The sequence below is a fragment of the Gymnoscopelus microlampas genome, assembly GCF_963454915.1.
Source record: "Gymnoscopelus microlampas genome assembly, chromosome: 18".
NCBI lineage: Eukaryota > Metazoa > Chordata > Actinopteri > Myctophiformes > Myctophidae > Gymnoscopelus > Gymnoscopelus microlampas.
In genome coordinates, this window is record NC_139955.1 from 7,357,909 (window position 1) to 7,382,334 (window position 24,426).

The following is a 24,426-nucleotide window of genomic DNA, read 5'->3' on the forward strand; positions in this document are numbered from 1 at the left end:
TCTGACGGTCTCTGTAAAGTGGTGCTCAAGATCGCTGTCCGAGGTGCTGAAGTGGAGTGCCCGTGGTTCCAGGTGCACTCTGACTTGTACAGTGGTGGAGAAGGTACTCAAATGTTTTTACTTAAAGAGCTGGTGCCATGTTTTTGCACTTTTTCTGTTTTTCATGTGTCTATGAGGTTGATAGAACTTCATTAAGCGCCCCCGGTGGTGGTTTTATGGTGTTTTATGTCTTCTCTGATTATTTGGAGTTTTTTCCTGGAGGCTGAAATCTTGAGGGTCAAACGTGCCAATAGAGAAACAGCCCTTTAGTGACATCACAGAGCCCCCAAAAAACATACCCTCCCCCTCATTATTAGCCTGGTTCCAGACGAATCTGCCTTTGCAAAATTGCATGCACTTTAGCCCTCGGCAGATTAGGTCTGGCCCCCCTCCATAGAGATTTAAATTCTCTCCCTCCGCAGTTGTGCGGAACCAACCAGGGCCCAGTATCCAAATGTGGGCGGGCTTATCACCTTATTTGGAGCAATGACGTACAAGGAAGCACTGCTCTGATTGGTTCGTTCAAGGAAGCACTGCTCTGATTGGTTTAGGTCTAACCAATAGAGTCCGTTTGGATCTTTTTGTAACCGCCCCTTGGAAGAAAATCTACCGTTGATAGGGACCAGACTAATATCCACGCAGTGTGTCGTGTGATATTGTCTGGCTACGCGAGGCTACCTCATTATCATAACACAACAGGTGTGGGCATGAGGAGGAGGAGGGACTAGGACAGGTGGGTGGTGCTAAGGTGGTGGAGGAGGTGCTAAGGTGAGAACCAGGCATACTTAATGAACTGGAGGCGTGTCCACATAAAAACATTTGTTTTAACAATTTCTGTACACTTTTTTTTTTTGAAAAAAATCCTTACATAATAATAATACCTTATGATCAGGTTTTAGGGTTGAAAAATATCATGGCACTCCATCTTTAAGTAAGAGTATCAATGCTGCAATGTAAAACATACTCCGTTATGAGTAAAAGTGCGGAATTCAAAATCTTGAGTCAAAAGTATTGGTATCAAAATGTACTCAAAGTACCAAAAGTAGAAAGTACTCATTATGCAGAATGTCCCATTTTACAAAGTTTTCAAATGTTTAACATTATTTTTAAAATAGCAGATCGGCTATTTTCAAATGGCTGAAAAGTACACAGGGCTGAAGTGGTTAATGTATGTTTTTGTAATAATGATCAAAATCTACAAAGTAACTAGTAACTAAAGTTTTCAAATAATTGTAGTGGAGTAGAAGTAAAAGTACTGCAAACGGGAAATAGTCCAAGTAAAAATACCTCAAAATTGTACTTAAGTACAGTACTTGAGTAAATGTATTTAGTTACTTTACACCACTGAACATGTACAACCACTGCTTTGGCCATGAAATAGAGTTGAAGTGGCTAAACTAGCGCCATGTGGCCTAGCATCATTTATTCATCTTTGATTGAGCATTACAACGTCTGAACTACCTTACCTACTGTATAGTAAATGCCTTGAAATGTGTGTGTGTGTGCGTGTGTGTGCGTGTGCGTGTGCGTAGGGTTTCTGAGTACCGGTGACCAGGCCGCCAAGGGGAACTACGGGCTCCTGGACCAGATACAGGCCCTGCGCTGGATCAGCGAGAACATTGGCTTCTTCGGCGGGGACTCCAACCGCATCACTGTGTTCGGCTCGGGGATCGGGGCGTCCTGCGTCAGCCTGCTCACCCTCTCCCACCACTCTGAAGGTAAAGAGCCACCACACCCCACCTAGGGGCCCTAACTATATTCACCATCTTCTTATTAGCAGTGGTGGAAAGTAACTAAGCACATTTACTTAACCCTTTAAGACCTGAGGCCGCTTCTAGAAAATTCTATTTAAAAATTATTTTCACGATTTTTCAAAAATAGCAGATCTACAAGCTCGTAGCGCGGCACTCGGTGCCGCGCTATGAGCTTGTATATCTGCTATTTTTGAATAGCCAAAGACATCTAAAGTGACACAGATGCGTTCCAGGTATCAATGGGTTAAGTACTGCACTTGGGGCCGCAACTATATTCACGATCTTCTTCTTAGCAGTGGTGGAAAGTAACTACAGTAAGTGTAGAAATGACCTAGCCTGGCCAGACTAACATCACTGCATAGATATTAGTCTGGAATCTCTGTGTGGAACCTGCATTTCCAAGGGGCGAATAAAAAAAAATGCCTCTGGTGATAAACCCGCCACCACATTTGCATACTGGGCCCTGATTGGTGCCTCACAACTTCGGGGGGCAGGGAAATCCAATCACTAACGAGCGGGGGCCCCAATACCCAATCTGCTAAGGGCTATTGTTTGTTTTTTTGCACTGGCAAATTCGTCTGGTTTCCAGGCTAGAAAAGACCATGTTCCAAAGAGCAGTGGTGTTCCAAGAGAGGATTGGCAGGTCTGTGATTGCAATATGCATTGCTTTTGCGATAATTCTCTCTGGAACATAGGCTAAAACTGTTGGGATTTTTGTAGACATTTTGTAGAATCGGCCTCAGGTCACCTGAGGCGATTCTTAACACATCGAGTGCCATAAACGGTCCGGACCGTTTTTGACCCAATTCTATTTTTATACGTGGGGCGCTAAAACGAAACTTTGGGATCATCCAAGGAGTTTCTGAGAAGGAGAGGCCGGATGTGGCTCCATGTCAAAAGTCCTTCCGGTCGGCGTTTCCAACGTTATCTCCTTGACTAAAAGCTTAATATCTCCATTTCTTTTTAACGTGGCGGAAGCGAGCCGTTTTCGATCGGCGATCACTCTGCAATGGAGGATCGTGTTGGAAATATTATTGTTCCAGGCGTTAGTCGGGACCCTCCGCCGTCTCGCACGCACGCTCTGTTTACACGCACTTCCGCGTCGGGGTTTCTACAGCACGAAACGTATAACGTAATAGCAGGGCGGGAATATGCCGTTTTCAATACACGATAGTGCACTTGGTGATACAAGCGTGAAATTTGGCACAGATGTCCTTCATATGACCCTAATTGATAATCAACCTCTGGCCACGCAAAAATCCTAAGATTTCAAGATGGCCACCACCAGTTTTCAAATGGCTGCAACTGGGCCAATGTTTTGGACTATATCACTTTGCTGGGGCTTATTTTAATATATGAGAATATGTTCTGGAGGTATTTCTACCAAGTACGATAAAAAATTACATTAGGTTCCAATATGGCGGCATGTTTTCCAATATGGCTGCCGATAAATTGCAGAAATGTGCATCTGCTTATGGTTTATCCACATGAGCTTGTAGTACATGTCTGTGTATTAATTACCATACACGGAATCCATTTATGGAACATTTGAAAGTGATTTATTAGCTTGGTAAAGCTTAGTGCTTACTTTTTGTTTTGTTATAAGTCATTATAAACACATTCTCATTTACAATGGTGGCTGCGCAAGTGACAGGCCAGTTTACTAGCAACTGCAACCATAGAGGGGTGTGCAGATAAGTCCAAACTTAAAGCATTTGCAGTGTCCAGAACATGCTTTTTTACATCCACATCGTGTCAGCTTCTGGCATAATTTGGCAAACAGGACTGCACAAGAGTGACTGGCCCTGTATATGTCCTGCTTGGAATGCACTTCACTTGCATTTACTTCCTTGTAGGAACTACTTCTATGAAGTTCTATCGTACATGAGTACTATGAACTCCTCAATGACTTGCATATGTTTATCATTTATTGCAAAAGGTGTTGAACCTAATTTGGAGAAGTTGTCTGCCATGCTGACCTTTTTCCCTTTCCATGGAAGGACGAAACTGTGTGGCATCCCCTGAATGCATGAAAGAAGCAAAGACCTGATGACTTTGATACAATAGCTGATGCAATTTCATGAACAGGGATCCATCTGAGATCCTTCCCTCCTTCCAAAGGCAATCCACAGCTAATTCAAGCCAAGTCTTTGAACAAGTGAAACTGTTATGTCAACAATGTCAGTATCTGAGGCAGAGCTCAGAGGATAGCATCTGACACATCATGATTCGCAGCTCAGATACTGACGTTGTTGTCATAGCAGTTGCACTTGTTCATATTAAGTAAGTCTGAGACTTATTGTCAGTACCAGCTGAGAACACAGGGGTCTTATAGACCCCCTGGTATTGCTGAGGTGGAGCGCCACACTCACCGTACCTACTCATACACTGATCCTGACCGAACCCATGACCATGTGATCCGAAGGTGAAAGCTCTACCAACTGAGCTACCCAGACACAAAGACTTGACTTGAAAAAGCTGTTGAAGAACCTCAGATGGATCCCCCTTGAAAAAAATGCATCAGCTATTGGATCAAAGTCATCAGGTCTTTGCTTCTTTCATGCGTTCAGCAGATGCCATACAGTTTTGTCCTTCCACGGAAAGAGAAAAAGGTCAGCACCTGTTTGAGAAAATATCCCTATATACAGTATATATAAGTTTTTGTATTTATTGGTGAACATATTGAAAAGTCTGTTGCCCTAGGTCATTAAAAAGCTACCAAATCACTTTAAAATGTGCGATAAATTGATTCTGGGTATGGTAATTAATACAAATACATGTGCTACAAGCTCATGTGAATGTACATTTATGCAATTTATCGGCAGCCATATTGGAAAATATGCCGCTATATTAGAACCTAATATTATTTTTTTTATCTTATTTGGTAGAAATACCATCAGAACATATTCTCCTACATTAAAATAAGGGGGAAATCAAAGATTTACAGCCCCAGCAAAGTGATATAGTCCAAAATGTTGGCCCAGTTGCAGCCATTTTGAAAACCGGTGGTGGCCATCTTGAAATCTTAGGATTTTTGCGTGGCCAGAGGTTGATTATCAATTAGGGTCATATGAAGGACATCTGTGCCAAATTTCTCGCTTGTATCACCAAGTGCACTATGGTATCAATTTCCCGCCCTGCTATAAGTGGATGGAAGAAATACAGGCATTGAACGTATAATATTTTAATAAACCTCTGGCACCCAATGTGTTAAAACATTTCTAAATCCTAACCGTTTTTTGAAAAAAAAAACAAAAAAAAAATGTTTTCAAGATTTAAAGAAAACAGCAGATCTACAAGCTCATAGCGCGCGGCACTCGGTGCCGCGCTATGAGCTTGTATATCTGCTATTTTTGAATAGCCAAAGAAATCTAAAGTGACACAGATGCGTTCCAGGTCTTAAAGGGTTAATGGGATAATTCTCTCTGGAACATAGGCTAGCGCTTTTCTGCGCCTTTGCACCGCCACACTATGCAGATGTCAGATCTTCAGGTGGCTTTTGAAGTTTGGTAACAATTGTCTCGCTCCCTCCCAGCAAGACTGACAACGGGTAATTGCAACTGTCACATTTGTTGTCACTTTCAGAGCCATTGAAATAATTCTCCACAGGGCAGACATTGTTGCCTGTAGGTAAGGCTTTTTCCCCCGACTAACGTTGATAATTATTGGCCTAAACTGATGATTTCCAATACTGTTGATAACACATTTTAACACGTACCGATAAAAAGTAATTATCGATATCCAACTCTGGACTAAGGCATGATGGAGAGTAGAGGACTGGCATTGACAGTTTGGAAGCAAACATGCTAGTTGCTGTTAGCCAGTGGTGGAAGAAGTACTCAGATATTTTACTTAAGTACAAGTAGCAATACCACAGTGCCTGTGCTCAAAATGTTACTTGAGTAAAAGTACAAAAGTATTGGCATCAAAATTTACTTTATGTACCAAAGTAAAAGTACTAAAATGTTTGAAAATGGCAGATCTACAAGCTCACTATGCGATGCGTTGTGAGCTTGTAGATCTGCCATTTTCTAATAGCCTATGTATAGGGATAAAGTGATTAATGTATGCTTTATAATATAATGATTTATATGTGCAAAGTAACTAGTAACTAAAGTTTTCAAATAATTGTAGTGGAGTAAAAAGTACAATATTTGCCTCTGAGATGTAATGGAGTGGAAGTACAAGTGAAAATCGGAAATACTCCATTAAAGTAAAAAAAAATACCTCAAAACTGTACTTAAGTATAGTACTTGAGTAAATGTACTTAGTTTACTTTCCACCACTGCTGTTAGCTACACTACATAGTTCTGGAGAGAAGCTATATCGTGGTTTGCTTTTTATTTCGGTACAATAGGCGCCACAGTATACGGCTGGGAACAAAGTAGCTAGTCAGCATAAATATATACAAGCATTCTTGTTCCCCTCCACCCCCCTGGTTTAATTATCGCCCTTGTCAATCGAGGTGGAAGAATTTGGCACCTGACAAGAAGCGTCCCCCTATTCTCTCGTCCCTCATAGACTGCTTTCACGCGCCCCGGAGATGCTCAGACACCCTTCAGCAAACAAACCAAATCAAAACCGTGAGAGGCAGACATTCTGTTTGCCCTCAAACGCGCCAGGTAAGTTTACAGTGTCGAGTACAGCTGAATGCCTTTGACACCTCCGAAATGGGGTCTATTCAAGCTCCCACAATTGTCCCTGGTCTTTTTCTCCATCACGGACCATTTGCACAACAATGCCCGCTGCACCCTCGTATAAATAACAACTGGTGCTGCGGTACCGTGGCTATCGCCTCCTTGGGGCCTCCGATGTGCATTGAAAACTAGCAAAAAGGGGGCTTTATTTGATGCTTGTGTGCTTCGTAGACGATGGATCGGTGGGTGATACTGAGGCCAGGAGCCTGAACTCGACGAAATTAAATTGACGCCGGGGCCCCGCTGCCGCAGATGGATATGTATCTCGATATCTGTGCGGCGAGAACCGAGTACTGTGACATTATGGAGTGAGAGTGCGAAGCCTTAAGGCAACGAGGAGAGGGATTCCCCTGGGACTCGCTGCAGAGAGGATACACACACACACACGCGCGCGCGCGCTCGCGTGTCATTTTCAAAGGTCAAAGCCAGACGTAACATTACAGTTGAGGCAGTGATGTAGTGTACGCTCGGCACAGCCTTCATCCATTCGGCCTCCTCCGTGCCCTCCTTCTCCACTCTGTAAAATGGGGCAATTTTTAAGAGGCCGTTTTTTATTAGGGTTAGCTGATATGTCAATATGCTGGAGGGGGCGCGAATGTGTGCTCACACGCCCCCCAAGGCTATAACGGCATCCGAGGAGCCGTCCGTAGGAGCGTCTGCATTTCTTTCCCTCTCTGCAGCGCCATGTCGCTTCTGCATAATATACGGTATATATGTATAGTATATATTATGATAAATGATTGTCAGAGTGGAGGTGAGGCGCTTCTGGCGAACGCGGTTTGCTTCCAGTCCTGTAAACGATGGTATCAGAGTGATTGACGGAGGCAGATTGATTCAAAGGCCTAATAAACGCTGTTGTCAGTCTTGCTCACTCCTCCTCTCAATGTCCGGGGGAGTTAACCCATTAATACCTGGAACTGTGTCATTTTTAGATTTGAGCTAAAAAGCATTATTTTACACTTTGGGCTATTCAAAAATAGCAGATATACAAGCTCGTAGCGCGGCACCGAGTGCCGCGCTACGAGCTTGTAGATCTGCTATTTTTGAAAAATCGTGAAAATGTGTGCAAATCTTTGAATATATATATTTTTAAAGCAAACATCTTTAACTCAAATCTTTGCTTCTGGGGGGTCCCTGGAACAAAATATTTTGATGGGGGTCCGCGGCCAAATACATATCATGTTGGGGGTCCTTGACATGAAAAGATTGAGAACCACTGATATAGAAACATACGTTTTTCAGAAAACTGTTGAGATTTAGGAGACATGTAGAATCGGCTTCAGGTCTCATTGGGTTAAAGACAAGCCATGGAGAGGCATGGCCGACATTTTGCCTGTTGTGACTGGTGCGTTTTAAAAAAAACTTGAAATAGGAGATTCTGCATAATGAGTACTTTTACTTTTGGTACATTTTGATGCCAATACCTTTGTACTTTTACTGAATTCCAGACGATCTACGAGCTTGTAGATCGGCTATCTTCAAATAGCCTAGGTATAAAATAAGGCTAAAGTGGTTCATGTATGTTTTATAATGTAATCATTTATATCTGCAAAGTAACTAGTAACAAATAAAAAAAGAAGTTTTCAAATAATTGTAGTGGAGTAAAAGTACAATATTTGCCTCTGAAAATTGGAAATACTCCAGTAAAGTAAAAATTGTACTTAAGTACAGTACTTGAGCAAACGTACTTAGTTACTTTACACCACTGCCATTCTCAAACTTTAGTTGGACGCCATGTCATAATTATTTTAATAACAAACATTGCGGAAGGAAGGCCCAGTGTTTTCAAAAGTGTTCAAACGCAAACAAATGCAAATACTCAGGCTTTAATGAGTGCTCTATTATGACTGAACAGGAAAATGCATTTATTTCCTTCCTAACAATGTGTGAGTCTGAAATGTTATCTCTCATATCGGAATGCTGCCAACTTCTCCAGTGAGAGGTGTCATGTGTTTTTTGGTACTGGGTATTATGAGCTTATCCTTGCTTAGGCATGGTACTACAAATAAATCATCTGCCTGGAGTGAGCCTTAGCCGGTGGTTCTCAACCTTCCTCTGGATCAAGGCCCACTCGAAAATCTCAAAAGCAGTGGTGGAAAGTAACTAAGTACATTTACTGAAGTACCGTACTTAAGTTCAATTTTGAGGCATTTGTACTGTAGCCTACGTGACAATTTCCAATTTCCAAAATACTTTTACTTCTACTCCACTACATCTCGGATTCCAAAAATGTTACTTTTACTCCACTACATTTATTTGAAAACTTTAGTTACTAGTTACTTTGTAGATTTTGATTATTATATTACAAAACATGCATCAACCACCTCAGCCCTATATGCATTTCGGCCATTTGAAAATAGCAGATCTACAAGCTCACAATGCGTCGCAATCGCTCCTATGGCACCACATCAATACATAATGGAATCGTGGTCAAAATCGTGGTCAAAATATTCTAAGGGTGGATTCAGACTGGGTCCGATTGATTCGAACCGTTCCCGAGTACGATCGGCCTCTCCCAGCTGGCCAGCATTCACATTGGCCATTGATTCTTCCGTACCCGAGTACGCTTCATTCAACAGTAATAGATATGTGCCTCATGGGGACGCTGTGGACTATGGGGCCTTTGGGAGATAGAGAATGTCATTCACAGAAGAAGAGTCACTTGTCAGAGTTTAGAGTGAATAATAAAGTTTGACTGTGTTCCGGACGTTGTCTTGAGTTATAATTATGAACAGAACAACAATACACAACCAAAGCAGTGTGTGCGCGCTGGTCTTTGAAACCTTGCAATGTAACGTTGTCTGTAATTATCATGACAGTGATGTCACTGACGCATCCTCGATATTTTAGCAGTGACGTCACGGACCAATCCTTGGTGTATTTATCCTAGCGGCAGCGTTCGCTACACATGTGTTTTTTGTTTATGTTTTTTTCACGGCTTGTGCTACTCAAACACTAGCGGGATTATTATTTCTTGTCAACATTCTAGTAGAACTATGAGAGTGTATAACCCAGGTAAAATAATGTGTCATTATAAAAAATATATAAATGATATAGGATTAGCAGTCCACTTCCTTCTGTCGGTACGGATGGATTCACACTGCAGCGTTCCGTTCCCGAGTACGCATGATCCGGATCCGAGACTACCTCCCCAGGCAGTCCCGGGTACGGTACGGTACGGTACGGTGATGCGCTCCGGGGAACGGTACGCAACGTTCACACTACATCACAACATCTGCCAAGTGGTCCGGGGTGCGCACCCGCCGGGACCATAGTCTGAATCCGCCCTTTAACCCATTAAGACCTGGAACTCATCTGTGTCACTTTAGATTTCTTTGGCTATTCAAAAATAGCAGATATACAAGCTCATAGCGCGGCACCGAGTGCCGCGCTATGAGCTTGTAGATCTACTATTTTTGAAAAATTGTGATTTTTTTTTTTTTTTTTTTAATCGCCTCAGATCTAAATCTCAGCTACTGTCCGTCTGCCCAGTTGACTGTAGAAGAGACCACTGTGCGGGCCCGCTTACAGAGGGACACTGATTGTGGCAAAAAAAGGCATGACATCATCACGCCGTCGTCACTCCCACGGATGCCCTACTTTCCTCAACCCAATCAACTGTAGAAAATTGCACTATTGTGCGTCCGCTCGCACGACTGGAAACCACGTCCTTTCTGAGATAGCGTGAGTCATCAGTCCGACTCGGGAGGCAAGGAGAGCAAGCAATGCGACCACAAGGCCACGAGGTCTGATTTGTACATTGTTTTTTGTTTTTTTAACCCCTTCAGTCCGGGAACGCCGTTGTTTCATACGTTTTGGCCGTTCAACAATAGCAGATCTACAAGTCGCGAAAATGTGCGCACATCTTTGAATATATATATTTTTAACCCATTAAGGCATCTGTGTCACTTTCTTTGGCTATTCAAAAATAGCAGATCTACAAGCTCGTAGCGCGGCACCGAGTGCCGCGCTACGAGCTTGCAGATCTGCTATTTTTGAAAAATCTTGAAAAAATATTTTTTATATTTTTTTTTCAAAAACATGTTAGGATTTAGAAAATATTTGAAGAATCGGACTCAGGCCTTAATGGGTTAAACTGAACATTACTTCTCTCCCCCGGAACAACATATTTTACAAATGTTTGATTTAAAAAAATACACATTCAAAGATTTGCACCCATTTTCAGGATAAAAAAAAAATAGCAGATCTACAAGCTCGCTATGAGCTCGTAGATCTGCTATTTTTGAATTGCGAAATGACACGAACGATGCGCGCCAGGATCGAATGGGCTAAACGTGACGCTGTCTCTTGCCAAACAGCTGATGCCTCCAACGTTCTCGTTCTTATTCAGCGGCCATGAGCTCTTTCACATTGTCATGCTCTGCACGCTATCGTATCGAAGGTGCATTCAAAAGCATCATCTTTAACCACTTGAATCCCGTGTACCTCGTTGACCGGGTTCCCACAGGGATCTATACTACTAGGCCCGCTTCTTCCCCCCCCCCCCCCCCCCTCTACATCAAAAGCCTTCGTCGAAAATAGCCGATCTACAAGCTCACAACGGGTCGTGCTGTGGAGCCGCCACTTTTGCGGAATGTTGGCGCCGGAATAGGGCGGTGGTGTAAAGTAACTAAGTACATTTACTCAAGTACTGTACTTAAGTACAATTTTGAGGTGCTTTCACTTTACTGGAGTATTTCCAATTGTCTATACTTACTACTTACTTCTACTCCACTACGTCTCAGAGGCAAATTTGTACTTTTACTACAATTATTTGATTTTTTTTGTTACTAGTTACTTTGCAGATATAAATTATTACATTATAAAACATACATTAACCATTTTAGCCCTATTTTATACCAAGGCTGTTTGAAAATAGCCGATCTACAAGCTCACAACGCGTCGCACTCGCATCGCAACGCATTGTGAGCTTGTGGATCGTCTATTTTCAAACATTTTAGTACTTTTACTTTTGGTGCTTTAAGTACATTTTTATACCAATACCTTTGTACTTTTACTCAAGTCAATTTTGAATTCCGGACTTTTACTTGTAACGGAGTACTTCTACTTTGCAGCACTGAAACTTTTACTTAAGTAAAACATTTGAGTACTTTTCCCGCCACCGGAATAGGGGCCGTTAAAAGTTCACGTGATTAAACCCCCGGTGTGCCTAGTTTGGGGCAAATGTATCAAAAAGAGCTAAAATGGCACATCTGCAAGCTCCCAACGCGTCGCAATGCGACGACATCAGGCCTTCAAAGGGTTAACGTTGTTCAAAACCTAGAGGGCTTCGTCAGATTGCCCTCCATTGTGCTCTGTGGTGTCTGTGTTTGCGAGGCAGTGAGTGCCTCGCGTTACAACGCAAAGCCCCGGGTCCTCATTGCTTTTCTGTAATAAAAACCCAGGCATTTAGCATGCACGTTTACGGTCCTCAGTAACCCAGAAGTCTTAATAAAAATGAAAGCTGACATGAGCATGAGGGATCTTCCACAGTGGCTGTCTTTAATGTCCGAGCCGTTCCATTAAAAGGGGAGCACTTCCTCAGAAGCAGAGCTTTTAGCTTGATTACTTACAGGAAGAGAGAGAGAGAGAGGGGGGAGAGAGCGGGAAAAAAAAAAGAGAAAGAAACCAAACGACCTTCACAGCCTCCCCGACTAGCTCTTCCCACATGTGTGTGTGTGTGCGTGCGTGTGCTCACATAGTGACAAGACACCATAGCATCTGCACAAACAGACAGTGTGCAGAACACATAATGCAGACGCATAGTATACAGAAATATGTATATGCTGTAGGTACACACACACACAAACACACAAACGCACGCACGCACACACACACACACAAACACAAACACAAACACAGACTTAACCTGACATGCACACACAATGGCTGCCAAGGTGTATGCGTGTGCCTTTTTTTTTGAGGGTTTGTTTACTCTGCCTTACTATATATTGTGTATACTTTACTGTAGCTGTATATTTTTGAGAACTTAACTGTGTGAATATTTCTCATGCTGTCACTATTCACTGTAAATGCACCGAGCCTCGCCAAGACAAACTCCACGCATAGTATATAGGCAACACACACACACACACACACACACACACACACACACACACACACACACACACACACACACACACACACACACACACACACACACACACACACACACACACACACACACACACACACACACACACACACACACTTTTAATATTCAAAGGCCTTCTCTGTGTTTTACATCATATAACGATTATTAGGAGAGTGGGGAAAAAAAGCATGCGTATCTGCATGTTCAATTAGTGCCTGAGCGATGCCAAATAGATAATGATATGCATGGCTGTCTAATGTCCTCTGCTTATGAACTTCTTCAGCCGTTACCCAGAGAGAGAGAGAGAGAGAGAGAGAGAGAGAGAGAGAGAGAGAGAGAGAGAGAGAGAGAGAGAGAGAGAGAGAGAGAGAGAGAGAGAGAGAGAGAGTTGTGTTCCCTCTCACACAACTGTTGAAACCCACTTGATAGGCTGTGGTTGTGGTAACCATTCTCGTGCTGCTGGGAGAGAGAGAGAGAGACTATGTGCTTTAATGACCATTCTGGCTTTTTTTCAAAGTCTCAGATGTGCCACTAGATTACTCGGCACAAAGCGGCCATTTTATTTAACAGCAGCACAGCACACATGCTGCAGACTACTAGAGAGAGAGAGAGAGAGAGAGAGAGAGGGAAGGAGAGAGACGAGAGTCTTGTTCTCGTCCGTGAAGGCAGGCAGACAGATGGATGCAGCGAGGTGATTAGATGGAGGGTGGGGCAAGAGCAGGCCCACGCCTACAGACACCATACCTGCCCTGAAGCAGAGAAGGGCGGGGCTGCTGCTGCTGCTTGATGGATATAACCTGAGACTATGTGGGGGGGGGGGGGATGATATAGGAGGATCCCAGCTTATTAACCCATTCAACCCCGGGAACACGTCCTGTGTCGGGGTTTTTTTTTTTTTAGATCTCTTTGGGCTATTCAAAAATAGCAAAGATCTACAGGCTCGTTGTAGATCTTTGCTATTTTTGAAAAATCGTGGAAATGTGTGCAAATCTTGAATATATATATATATATATATCCTTTTTTCAAAGCGGAAATGTTTAACTCCAATCTTTGCTTCTGGGGGGGGGTCCCCTGGAACAAAATGGTTTGGCGGCCGAATACACATCATTTTGGGGGTCCTTGACATGAAAAACTTTGAGAACCACTAGATATATAGCAGATATATATATTTTTTGTTTTGTTTTTTTTACTGTTAGGATTTAGAAGACATTTGTAGTAAAAATATATATATATTCAAAGATTTGCGAAATGTTTCACGATAAAAAAAAATAAAAAAAAACAGATCTACAAGCTCTCGGTGCCGCGCTGCTATTTTTGAATAGCCAAAAGTATATAAAATAATGGTTTTGTGGCTGAAAAATCGTAACATGACACAGATGCGTTCCCGGTCTTAATGGGTTAAATAGCATAGACCTTCTCCTGAAGAGCTGTTGTCACTCTGTTGCCACCACACTGGCTTGAAAGGGAGCCTATTCGCTCAGATTGGGGAGGGAGTCGACTGACTCGCAGGCAGTGATGATGACAGTGTGTGTACAGTGGAATAGTGGGAATGCACTCATTAAATACACAGACACACCGGGGAGGGCTCTCGAGAACACAGTGTGTCAATGACGCTTCCCTCTTCTTTTACCTGGAACTCGTTATCCCGCTATCTGAGCGGGCGGGGTGAAAGGCAATGGTAACCGCGAAGCGAGCGTAGCACGCGCGGCATTTTCGTTCCGCATCAAATCCAGTGTTGGAAGAAGTACTCGGATATTTTTACTTCAGTGAAAGTAGCAATATCACGATATAGAAATACTCTGTTACAAGTAAAACGCCTGTGTCAACGTGTTACTTAAGTACAAAAGTATTGGCGTCAAAATATACTTTAAGTACCAAAAGTAAAAGTACTAGAATGTTTGAAAATAGCCAATCTACAAGCTCACAACGCGTCGCGGTGCGACGCGTTGTGACGCGTTGTGAGCTTGTAGATAGGCTACTTTCAAATAGCCTATGTATAAAATAGGGCTAAAATGGCTAATGTATGTTTCATAATATCATAATTTCTATCTGAAAAGTAACTAGTAACTAAAGTTGTCAAATCATTGTGGTGGAGTAAAAGCACAATATTTGCCTCTGAGATGTAGTGGAGTAGAAGTAAAAGTATTGGAAATTGGAAATACTCAAGTAAAGTACAAATACCTCAAAAGCATAGTACTTAAGTAAATGTACTTGATTACTTTCCACCACCGATCATATCCAATTCCGCTCCACAATTCGAAACAGACTGCATTCAGTGGGACACCCGCTACCATCTATTCCTCCCACTGCCTGTTTTGTCTGTGCGTGCGTGCCACAACATTTCATTTATATTCATAGGCAAATCAGAAATAGTCCAAACCAGGAGATGTTGTCGAAACAAAGCTTTCATTGTTTACAATCTTGTTTCCTGCCTTGATTTCCATCCAGAGTCCAAAGTAGGAAACTCAATAAGAAGGGCCGCTTTCCTTGGATGCAACAGCTTTACACGGCATAGGAAATCGCTACAGAAATCCATGATTACACGCCGCCTGAAACCAGGTGTGCCCCATGCCACAGTTTATAATTCATTTGATTATAGATTTTTGCTCCAATCTTCACCTCTCCATTGGATTCGGGCGCTTTTGATTTTTACCTTGTTTAGAGTGTTGTCTTGGCAACAAGGAACGGCCGCGGATCTCAACGTCTTGCCGCTGAAACTGTAGGGGAGGAGCTCGGCGGGATTCAAGGTTGCAAAGGCAGGTGTGAGGGGCGGGGATGGGGGGGGGGGGGACGACGACGAAAGAAGACATTTCCTCTTCTGTTGCCTGTGACCCACTTCAGTCCTAAACTTCATAATTACAAGAATCTGTACTCTGAGAGAGACGTGTGTGAAATCAGATTGCCATTCGGTTATGTTCGCAGCGAGTAGTACCGGTGTGATCGAAGGCTTCCTGTTTCAATTTCCTAGGATGCTGCAAGTTTTACGGGGGATCTTTTTTTATCCCATCAGCGGGGCATACATTTCCATTCAGGGGAAAAAACACCCTCGGTAATATCCAATTTACTGGGAGGGGGAGAAGAGATGGTTTTCGCTGGCAGTATAATAACATGCTACGTGAAGCGTAGCATTATGGAGTGTGAATAAAAAAGGCATTTGTGTTAAAAGAAATTCAATCCAAAAGCAGTCATCAGTCATCTGAGCAAATCAAGGCAATTAGTAACACTTTAATGCAAATTGGAGGACGCCAACACTTGGCAAATCCATGGCACTGGTAATGGGAATCAACACCGAGAAGCTCAAATGACCTCTTTCAAATGCATGGTGGTCTCCTAATCAAAAATCCAAGAATCCAGGGATTCTAGTCCGCCTAGAGACAAGGGGGGGGCTGGACAAGGAACGGCGGGGGTACAATTATCCCTGTTAATAATTTCTTGACTGCAGTGTTGCCTACAAGACTAACCCTGTAATGCAAGGGTAATTCCTTTAACCCATTAAGACCGGGAAAGAATCTGTCATTTTAGATTTTTAACCACTTTAACCATTATCTTATACTTCAAAAATAGCAGATCTACAAGCTCATAGCGCGGCACCGAGTGCCGCGCTATGAGCTTGTAGCTCTGCTATTTTTGTAAAATCTTGAAACTTTGTGCAAGTCTTTGAATGTATATATATTTTAAAGCGAACGTTTGTAAATCAAATCTTTGCTTCTGGGGGTCCCTCGAACAGCCTATTTTGAGATGGGGTTCCGTGGCCAAATACGTATAATTTTTGGGGGGCCCTTGACATGAAAAAGGTTTGGGAACCACTGATATTATAGCAAGATACGTTTTAAAAAAAAAACTGTTAGGATTTAGAAGAGATTTGTAGAATCCCCTAGAAGCAAAGATTTGAGTTAAAAAGGTTTGCTTTAAAATATATATATATATATATTCAAAGATTTGCCCAAAAAAATAGCAGATATACAAGCTCATAGCTATGAGCTTGTAGATCTGCTATTTTTGAATAGCCAAAGAAATCTTAAAAATGACACACAGATGCGTTCCCGGTCTTTAATGGGTTAATGCAATTCCAGCCATGCCACCTGCTGTTAAAAAAAAACAACCTGCATCAACGCCAAACATGTGCGTCCAAATCAACATGTTTGTGGCTCGTTAACACGTTTGCAACAATCACAGCTTACTGTGTAAAGTGTGGCTCCGTGTAAATATTCCTCATTTAGACCATTAACACCACGTAAACAATGAGAAACCAGACAGGATGACAAAGAAAACAATAGTTTTCCCCCCATATCCCTAATATCCGATATCCTGCCATGTATGCGACACCATCAATTAGAGGCAAAACGAATTGCCAGCCTTAAAACGGATGGATGAATACATGAGCGTCTGTAACGCTTTTCGGTAAATGATGATGCGGTGTCCACTCGGCTCCGCGGGGTGCAGTTGGAACCTGACGATGGTTTATGGGGGCTCACGGCAAATGGCTGTCTCCTCGCGTCGGGCGTATCGGGCAGGCATCCTCTCAGAACTCACACAGGAGCAGCAGGGCTTCCGTCTTAATACCCGCGACGCATTAGAGGGACATGAGCGTATGAGGGATGAGTATCGCATGTCCAGGTTAAAACCCCGCATTGCTGTATTTAGTATTAAGGACATGGCCATCACGGGCAGTAAATCATCGTGGAGTAGCATTAAGGCTAGCCAGAGGATAAACAACATTGCTCATGATGGGTGGGGGGGTGTATGTTCCATTAAGCATGACAGTGGACGCTACTAAAAAACACTCCCCAGGTACAACATGTCCTCTTTTATCATCCTTACAGACAAAGCATTGGCCCAGCAAACATTTGCCCACGGAATGCTAAATACAGTATATGTGCCACTGCCACATACGGCAACACGCATGTTTTAAATACGTACACGCGCACGCACACACACACACACACACACGCACGCGCAGCCTTAAAAGCTGCCGCAGATATTCTCAATTTGGTTACGGGGAGCGGGCATCAGGGTCGTTTAATTTGCAAACACCTGTTTCTTAAATCATCCTGGCGCCACATACAGTAGTATAAATCATCCGATAACTGGCTATCTCCATCGGCTGTCCTGAATACCTACCGTAGTAATCACACAGCGCAGATAGCATTACTCGTGAGGTGGGTGTATGGGGAAGGATGCAACAGTGACTCGTGGTTGAGCTTGTAAATTACCAGGACGTGCGACAATGTATGCAATCCGGCGTAAGTGATTAATCGGACTAATTGATTATGAAATCAATCAATCGATTATGAAAAATGCATTTAAAAAGAATTCTCGCTAAGAAGCAGTGGTGGAAAAAAGTACTCAAATTCTTTACTTAAGTAAAAGTACCAATACTGCAATATAGAAATACTCTGTCACAAGTAAAAGTACACAATTCAAAATTTACTTGAGTACAAGTACAAAAGCATTGGCATCAAAGCGTACTTAAAGTACCAAAAGTAAAAGTACTAAAATATTTGAAAATAGCAGATCTACGAGCTCACAAGATCGGCTATTTTCAAATATCCTATGAATAAAATTGTTCTAAAGTGGTTAATGTATGTTTTCATAATAATACAATTGCCTCTGAGATGTAGTGTAGAGTAGAAGTAAAAGTATTGGAAATTGGAAATACTCACGTAAAGTACAAATACCTACACGTTTTGCCCAAGTGCAGTACTTAAGTAAATGTACTTACTGTACCTCACATCATCATGATTCAACACAGTTTTATTCTGAGTAAAATAAAGATTTGATACACTGGCTGAGTAGTTGGTGTGTGTGTGTGTCTGTTTCGGGCGTGCGTGCGTGCGTTCATGCATACGCGTGTGCGTATAGTATGGGTGTTTTCTTTTTTTACTATCATATTATTGTTGTTTATCACTGTTGCTATCACTATCGGTCGATATGACCATGGAAATAATAACTAATTTGCACACATTTCAGTATTGTGCATCCCTAGCTGTAACTAAATCTTGACTGAGAGATGAGTTAATCGTTGTCTGTATGTGCCTCTATGAGGAGTCCATTGCACCTATAGGCTATATACTGTATAGAGTCTGGACTGGTCCTTACATCGGTTGCTGCTGGAAATCGCAGTTGATCTAATTCTACGCTGCAGTTTCTAAACACTGTTGCCGGTTGGCATTTATCAAACGTAACAAATAGACGTATTTCACTCTCACTTTTGTCATACACAGAACAAAGTGGCTGGCAAGCAAGACGCAGACCAAAGAGAGATTCACTATCATGTTAAAGAGCATCAATTTAGCGTTCCTGTTATTTGCTGACATCAAATTCGGAGAGGAGAGAACACTAGTTCACCTGATTACCTGTTCCCACAATTCACTCTCATGTTGTTTTGCCGCGTTCTTCTTTTCATGACCAGAAGGATAGTTTCCGCTTCATCCTCCCATCGAAGTTGTAAACATTTAACATCGGCTTTGAAACCAATTGCTGGGGCCCTAACAACTGTTTACTTTGTTTATTGGTCAGGACAGCCCTGCCTTTGACTTTGGAGAGCAGAACAAAATTGCTTGGCTTTTGCAGAACAAATGCTGTTTTCTACCTTTTCAACAACTTTGTAAACCATCTAATTCACGCAGTGAATAGTTGTTTAACCCATTAAAGGGATATTTCACTTTCAAAAAAACTTTGGGTCATTTTATCATCTACTCAGGCTTTTGTGAGCCCCCCAGACCCTTTTTAAGTTGCTTGATTCAATATTTAGATATTTGATATTAATTTTATCAGACACGCCCCCTTCCTATACAAACCCATTATAACTTCAAACTCCATTTTAACCATGTTAGATTTATCAAAAAAAACACCCGTCCTTGGTTCTGGTGACTCACCCCGCCCTCCTAATACGCGAGGGGGCGTGTTTTTTCGATAACTTTTTTCTCTTATTTTATTTAATTTTTTTATTGTATTACATTTTTTTCATTTTCCAAAAATATTATTAAAAATAAATGAAAAAAGTTATGTTGTTTTTGATGAATCTAACATGTTAAAAATGGAGTTTGAAGTTATAATGGGTTTGTATAGGAAGGGGGCGTGTCTGATAAAATGAATATCTAATATCTAAATACTGAATCGAGCAACTTAAAAACGGTCTGGGGGGGCTAACAAAAGCCTGAGTAGAGGAGGAGAGAAAAGACAGAATGAGGGCCCCGCGAGGCAAAAAGAAGGGCTGGTGGTGAGGGGACTATATACAGCCAGGATGGATGGGTAGTTGGATAAGCTTCTAGAAAATAATATCCAGTCAGGGTGTCCGTCAGAGGTAACCAGCCCCACCTCTCCCCTGGGCGGCACCAGAGTGGAGGAATGAAGAATTGACGAATGGCTCGACGACAGCAAAGGCAGTTCATTCAAAGAGTACAGCCATCAGTCTGTCTCTAGCGTGCAGCAGCCGGTTGAGTCCATAAAGCGTGAAGCTCCGGGTTTAAAAGAACAGAGCAACGGATCACAGAGAGAGAGATAGAGAGGGAGGGAGAGAGAGAGAGCGAGAGTGTGAGCGAGATCAGGCCTTGTTTATACTTCGTCGCGCGACGGTGTCGCGCGCCAAAAATAGCCAATCCACAAGGTCATAACTCGCCGCAGATGCGACACGTTGTTAGCTTGTGGATCGGCTATTTTCGGGCATGTGATACCGTAGTACGACAGAACATGCATTTGGCAAGGGAGAGAGAGACAGAGAGAGAGAGAGAGAGAGAGAGAGAGAGAGAGAGAGAGACTGAAAGAGAGAGACTGAAAGAGAGAGGCAGGGAATAATTGACTGTTCGGGTAGCGCCGTGCTTTCGTTGCCCACAGAGAGTTGCATAATACCATTGGTTCTCAAAGTGGGGTCCGGGGACCCCCAGGGGTCCTTGAGGGAGCAGCAGGGGGTCCCCAGCTAAATGATAGATCGTTAGGAACCAAATGGACCCTTACGGGTCTGCAACTCTGAGAGTGTACAAATTAACATTGATTTTACAATATAAATTGGGGTCCCAGAGATAGAAATACCATTTGATGGGGGTCCGTAGACTAATGCATGTCAAACTGGGGGTCCTTGAAATTAAAATGGTTGAAAATCACGGCTAGAGCCGTAAACATCTTCTCTTATGGGGGTCCGTGGCGTATCTTTTCAATTTGGGGGTCCTTGACATGAAAAAGTTTGTGAACCACTGGCATATACAGTACAGTACTACCTATAGTTACAAACACACACATACGGCTGTATGAATGGGCCTTGCCAGCTTAAGTGACATGTGGTGCACCGGAGCTGTCTCAGCGATATTTCCAGAGACAATACAATAAGAGACACACGTGGTGATGTATCGCCGAGATTACCTTTGCAATCTAATCGCGGGGTTGATGAACGACGCGACTACGGAATATGTCACCCCGACGATATGGCCCGAAATCCCCGACGCAGGAGCCCCGCCACTCATTAGTTCAGGTAGATGCCGTCGATGAATCATTCTTTATAAATCATTGTCAAGGGCCCATTCATACACATCCTAACTGTGGTTGACGGTGACAGTGTGGCGGTGATGGAAGGGGAACCGCGACTGCTAGCTCTCTCCCCCCACACGCACAAGCCGCTGCGCCCCCCGCGCTCCATAACGCCATTAGCCTGGCAATCAATTAAGCCAATCACCGCATCATATTGCTCCCAGACTCGTCTCGTCTGTTTCCTCCACCTTATTTGGTCAAATGATGATTGTGCGGCGCTGTCTGTCTGTCTGTCTGCCTGCCTGCCTGCCTGTCTGCCTGCCTGCCTGCCTGCCTGCCTGTCTGTCTGTCTGTCTGTCTGTCTGTCTGTCTGTCTGTCTGTCTGTCTGTCTGTCTGTCTGTCAGCCAGCCTGCCTGTCTGTCTGTCTGTCTGTCTGCCTGCCTTGAATCCAATGTACTTCTCTGAAGTACTTTTTGTAGCTTCCATCCCCCTTCCCCTTCAGTTATTTTCCCAAAACCCCTCCTCCCCCCCCCCTCTCTCTCTCCCCCCCCCCCCCCCCCCCCCTCTCTCTCTCTGGCACTAGAGTAAAGCATCCATTATGGAGGGATGCAAGGGTGTCTGTGTGAGAGGGCGACTTTGGCACGCGTCCTGCCCCACCTGCAGAGGAAGCTCTGACAGCTGAGCACTGGGGCTTCATCTCTCCTCCTCCTCCTCCTCCTCCTCCTCCTCCACCCATCTCCCAGGGTTGCCAGATCTGCTTGCTATAATTTCCCCGCAAGATTTGATTTGAAAATAGCCGATCTGCAAGCTCACAACGCGTCGCATCGCGACGCGTTGTGAGCTTGTAGATCTGCTATTTTCAAATAGCTGACGTACTGTATATGTTAAAGGGCTCATGTGGCCCATCGTCGCTTCTTTTGGGCTGGTTTTCCTAGACCTGATTGCTTGTTTCTCTCGCAGAATCTGGCAACACTGCCATCTCCACGTCTCTGCTGACCTCCCTCCCTCTCACACCTTCTCTCTCTCTCTCTCTCTCTCTCTCTCTCTCTCTCTCTCTCTCTCTCTCTCTCTCTCTCTCTCTCTCTCTCTCTCTCTCTCTCTCTCTCTCTCTCTCTCTCTCTCTCTCTCTCTCTCTCTCTCTCTCTCTCTCTCTCTCTCTCCCCCCCCCCCCCCCCCCCCCCACTGTTGTTCCACTGTGGTTTGGCCCAATTCTCTTCCAGCTCGTCTTTTTCGCAAAACCTCCTCTTGTCCACCTCTCCAGTCGCTTTGCGATCTTATTCTCGTTTTCTATATCATTCATCGTCCCGGCCGGTCCCTGCATCGTCCTATGCCCTGTCTGTTCTTCTTTGCTTCACGTACAGGCCTCGAAAGCCGACAGTTTTTTTCCCCCCTCCCTCTCCCTCCTCCTCCTCTTTCCCTTCATCAATGAAGCGTTTGTTCTAGTAGGATCAAGAGGAGAGATTAGCTCTTAAGACTGGCAAGTCCAGTAAAGGAAGACCTTGAATTCTTCTTCGGCATAGCCAATATATTCTATATCATTGTTCTATGTCCAAAGGCACTGTGGATCCCAAGAGAAGGGACTGATTGAATATTTATGTTAAGACCACGATACAAAGCCCTGCTGGAAGCCCCTGGTGGCCATGCTAGCTCCATACACCCAACTAGACCACAGCGGTTTGAACTGACTGACATTGTCTTCAGAACCCTGTCGTCTCGCTACTGGGGCATTACAAAGGGGGGAAACAACCACAAATGTAAAGCTATTGTTAGTGCCAGCATTAGGGGACAGTATGCATGTTCTCTGAAGGGTTAAAACATTGGCGGCAGCAACAAGCTTTACGCTGAAATAAAGTAAAGAACCATAATTAATCAGTGGTGGAAAAAGTACTTAAATGTTTTACTTAAGTAAAAGTATCAATACTGCAATGTAGAAGTCCGGAATTCAAAATGCAGGCCTACTTGAGTAAAAGTACACACGCATTTGTATCAAAATGTACTTGTACTGTAAAGAGGTGGTGCCATGGTTTTGTACTTTTTCTGTTTTTCATGTGTCTATGAGGTTGATAGAACTTCATTAAGCCCCCTGGTGGTGTTTTTATGGTGTTTCATGTCTTCTCTGACTATTTTGAGTTTCTACCTGGAGGCTGACACCTTGAGGGTCAAACGTGCCAATAGAGAAACAGCGCTTTAGTGACATAGTAAAAACATACCCTCCCCCTCATTATCATAACACAACAGGTGTGGGCATGAGGAGGAGGAGGGACTAGGACAGGTGGGTGGTGCTAAGGTGGTGGAGGAGGTGCTAAGGTGAGAACCAGGTATACTTAATGAACTGGAGGCGTGTCCACATAAAAACATAATTTTAAACATTTCTGTACATTTTTTTGAAAAAAATCTTCCTCCTAGTATAACCATAATACCTGGTGATTATGTTTTAGGGGGGGGGGGGGGGTCACTGAAAATCACGGCACCCCGTCTTTAAAGTACCAAAAGTACTAAAATGTTTGAAAATAGCAGATCTACAAGCTCACAACGCTTCGCGATGCGACGCGTTGTGAGCTTGTAAATCGGCTATTTTCAAATAGCCTGGGTATAAAATAGGGCTAAAGTGGTATGTTTTACAATGTAATAATGTATACCTGCAAAGTAACTATTTAACTAAAGTTTTCAAATAATTGCAGTGGAGTAAAAGTACAATATTTCCCTCTGAGATGTAGTGGAGTAGAAGTAAAAGTATAGACAATTGGAAATACTCCAGCAAAGTAAGAGTACCTCAATTTTTTGAGCTGTTAAGTACAGTACTGTAATTAAGTAGACCTCTGTTGTGATCATAAGAGCTATACCCTCTGGTGAGGTGGTGGCTGGTGGTCATTCAGTTGAATTAACCTTCTGTAAGAAAGCACAGACTCTGAGAACGAGATGACAGCATGGTCGCGGCATGTTCTGAAGTCTGCACACAAAGAGAATATACACATTTGCAAAGGTCACCCTATATACGTAGACTGCCCTAGCGTGTCTGATATCATGTCTAGACGGGCGGGTTCAAACCAAGGGCCAAGGCTTGGATATTTACGATGAGGCCAACACGGAAGCTTATGAATGGCCAGAGTGGCGCTGTTTTACCCTGCGCCGACCTGCGGTGTCAGAAAGAATTTATTTTAGCGCAAGTGAATGGGTTTTTTGACAAACTTTAGACTAGATTTTCTTACCGTAATAAAAATGGTCATAAATTCTATATGCTTCCAGTCGCTAGTTTAAAGTCTCCTTTCAAACATCAGGATATGCGTTTGGCTAAATTATGGTCCTATTTATTTTAAAATTGACGATAAAGTAGGCTATGCTCCAGGAGGGGCGGGATGATTTGATTGACAACCTACA

The 24,426-nt window shown here is 43.2% G+C and overlaps 1 protein-coding gene across 1 annotated transcript in view; it reads left to right on the forward strand.

Moving 5' to 3' along the window:
* nlgn3a (neuroligin 3a) overlaps window positions 1-24,426 on the forward strand; it is a 200,806-nt gene that overhangs the window by 108,221 nt on the left and 68,159 nt on the right. The window contains exon 3 of the mRNA XM_084085976.1: window positions 1,572-1,757. Within this exon, the coding sequence (XP_083942102.1) occupies window positions 1,572-1,757 (186 nt within the window). The remainder of the gene's footprint in view (window positions 1-1,571; window positions 1,758-24,426) is intronic.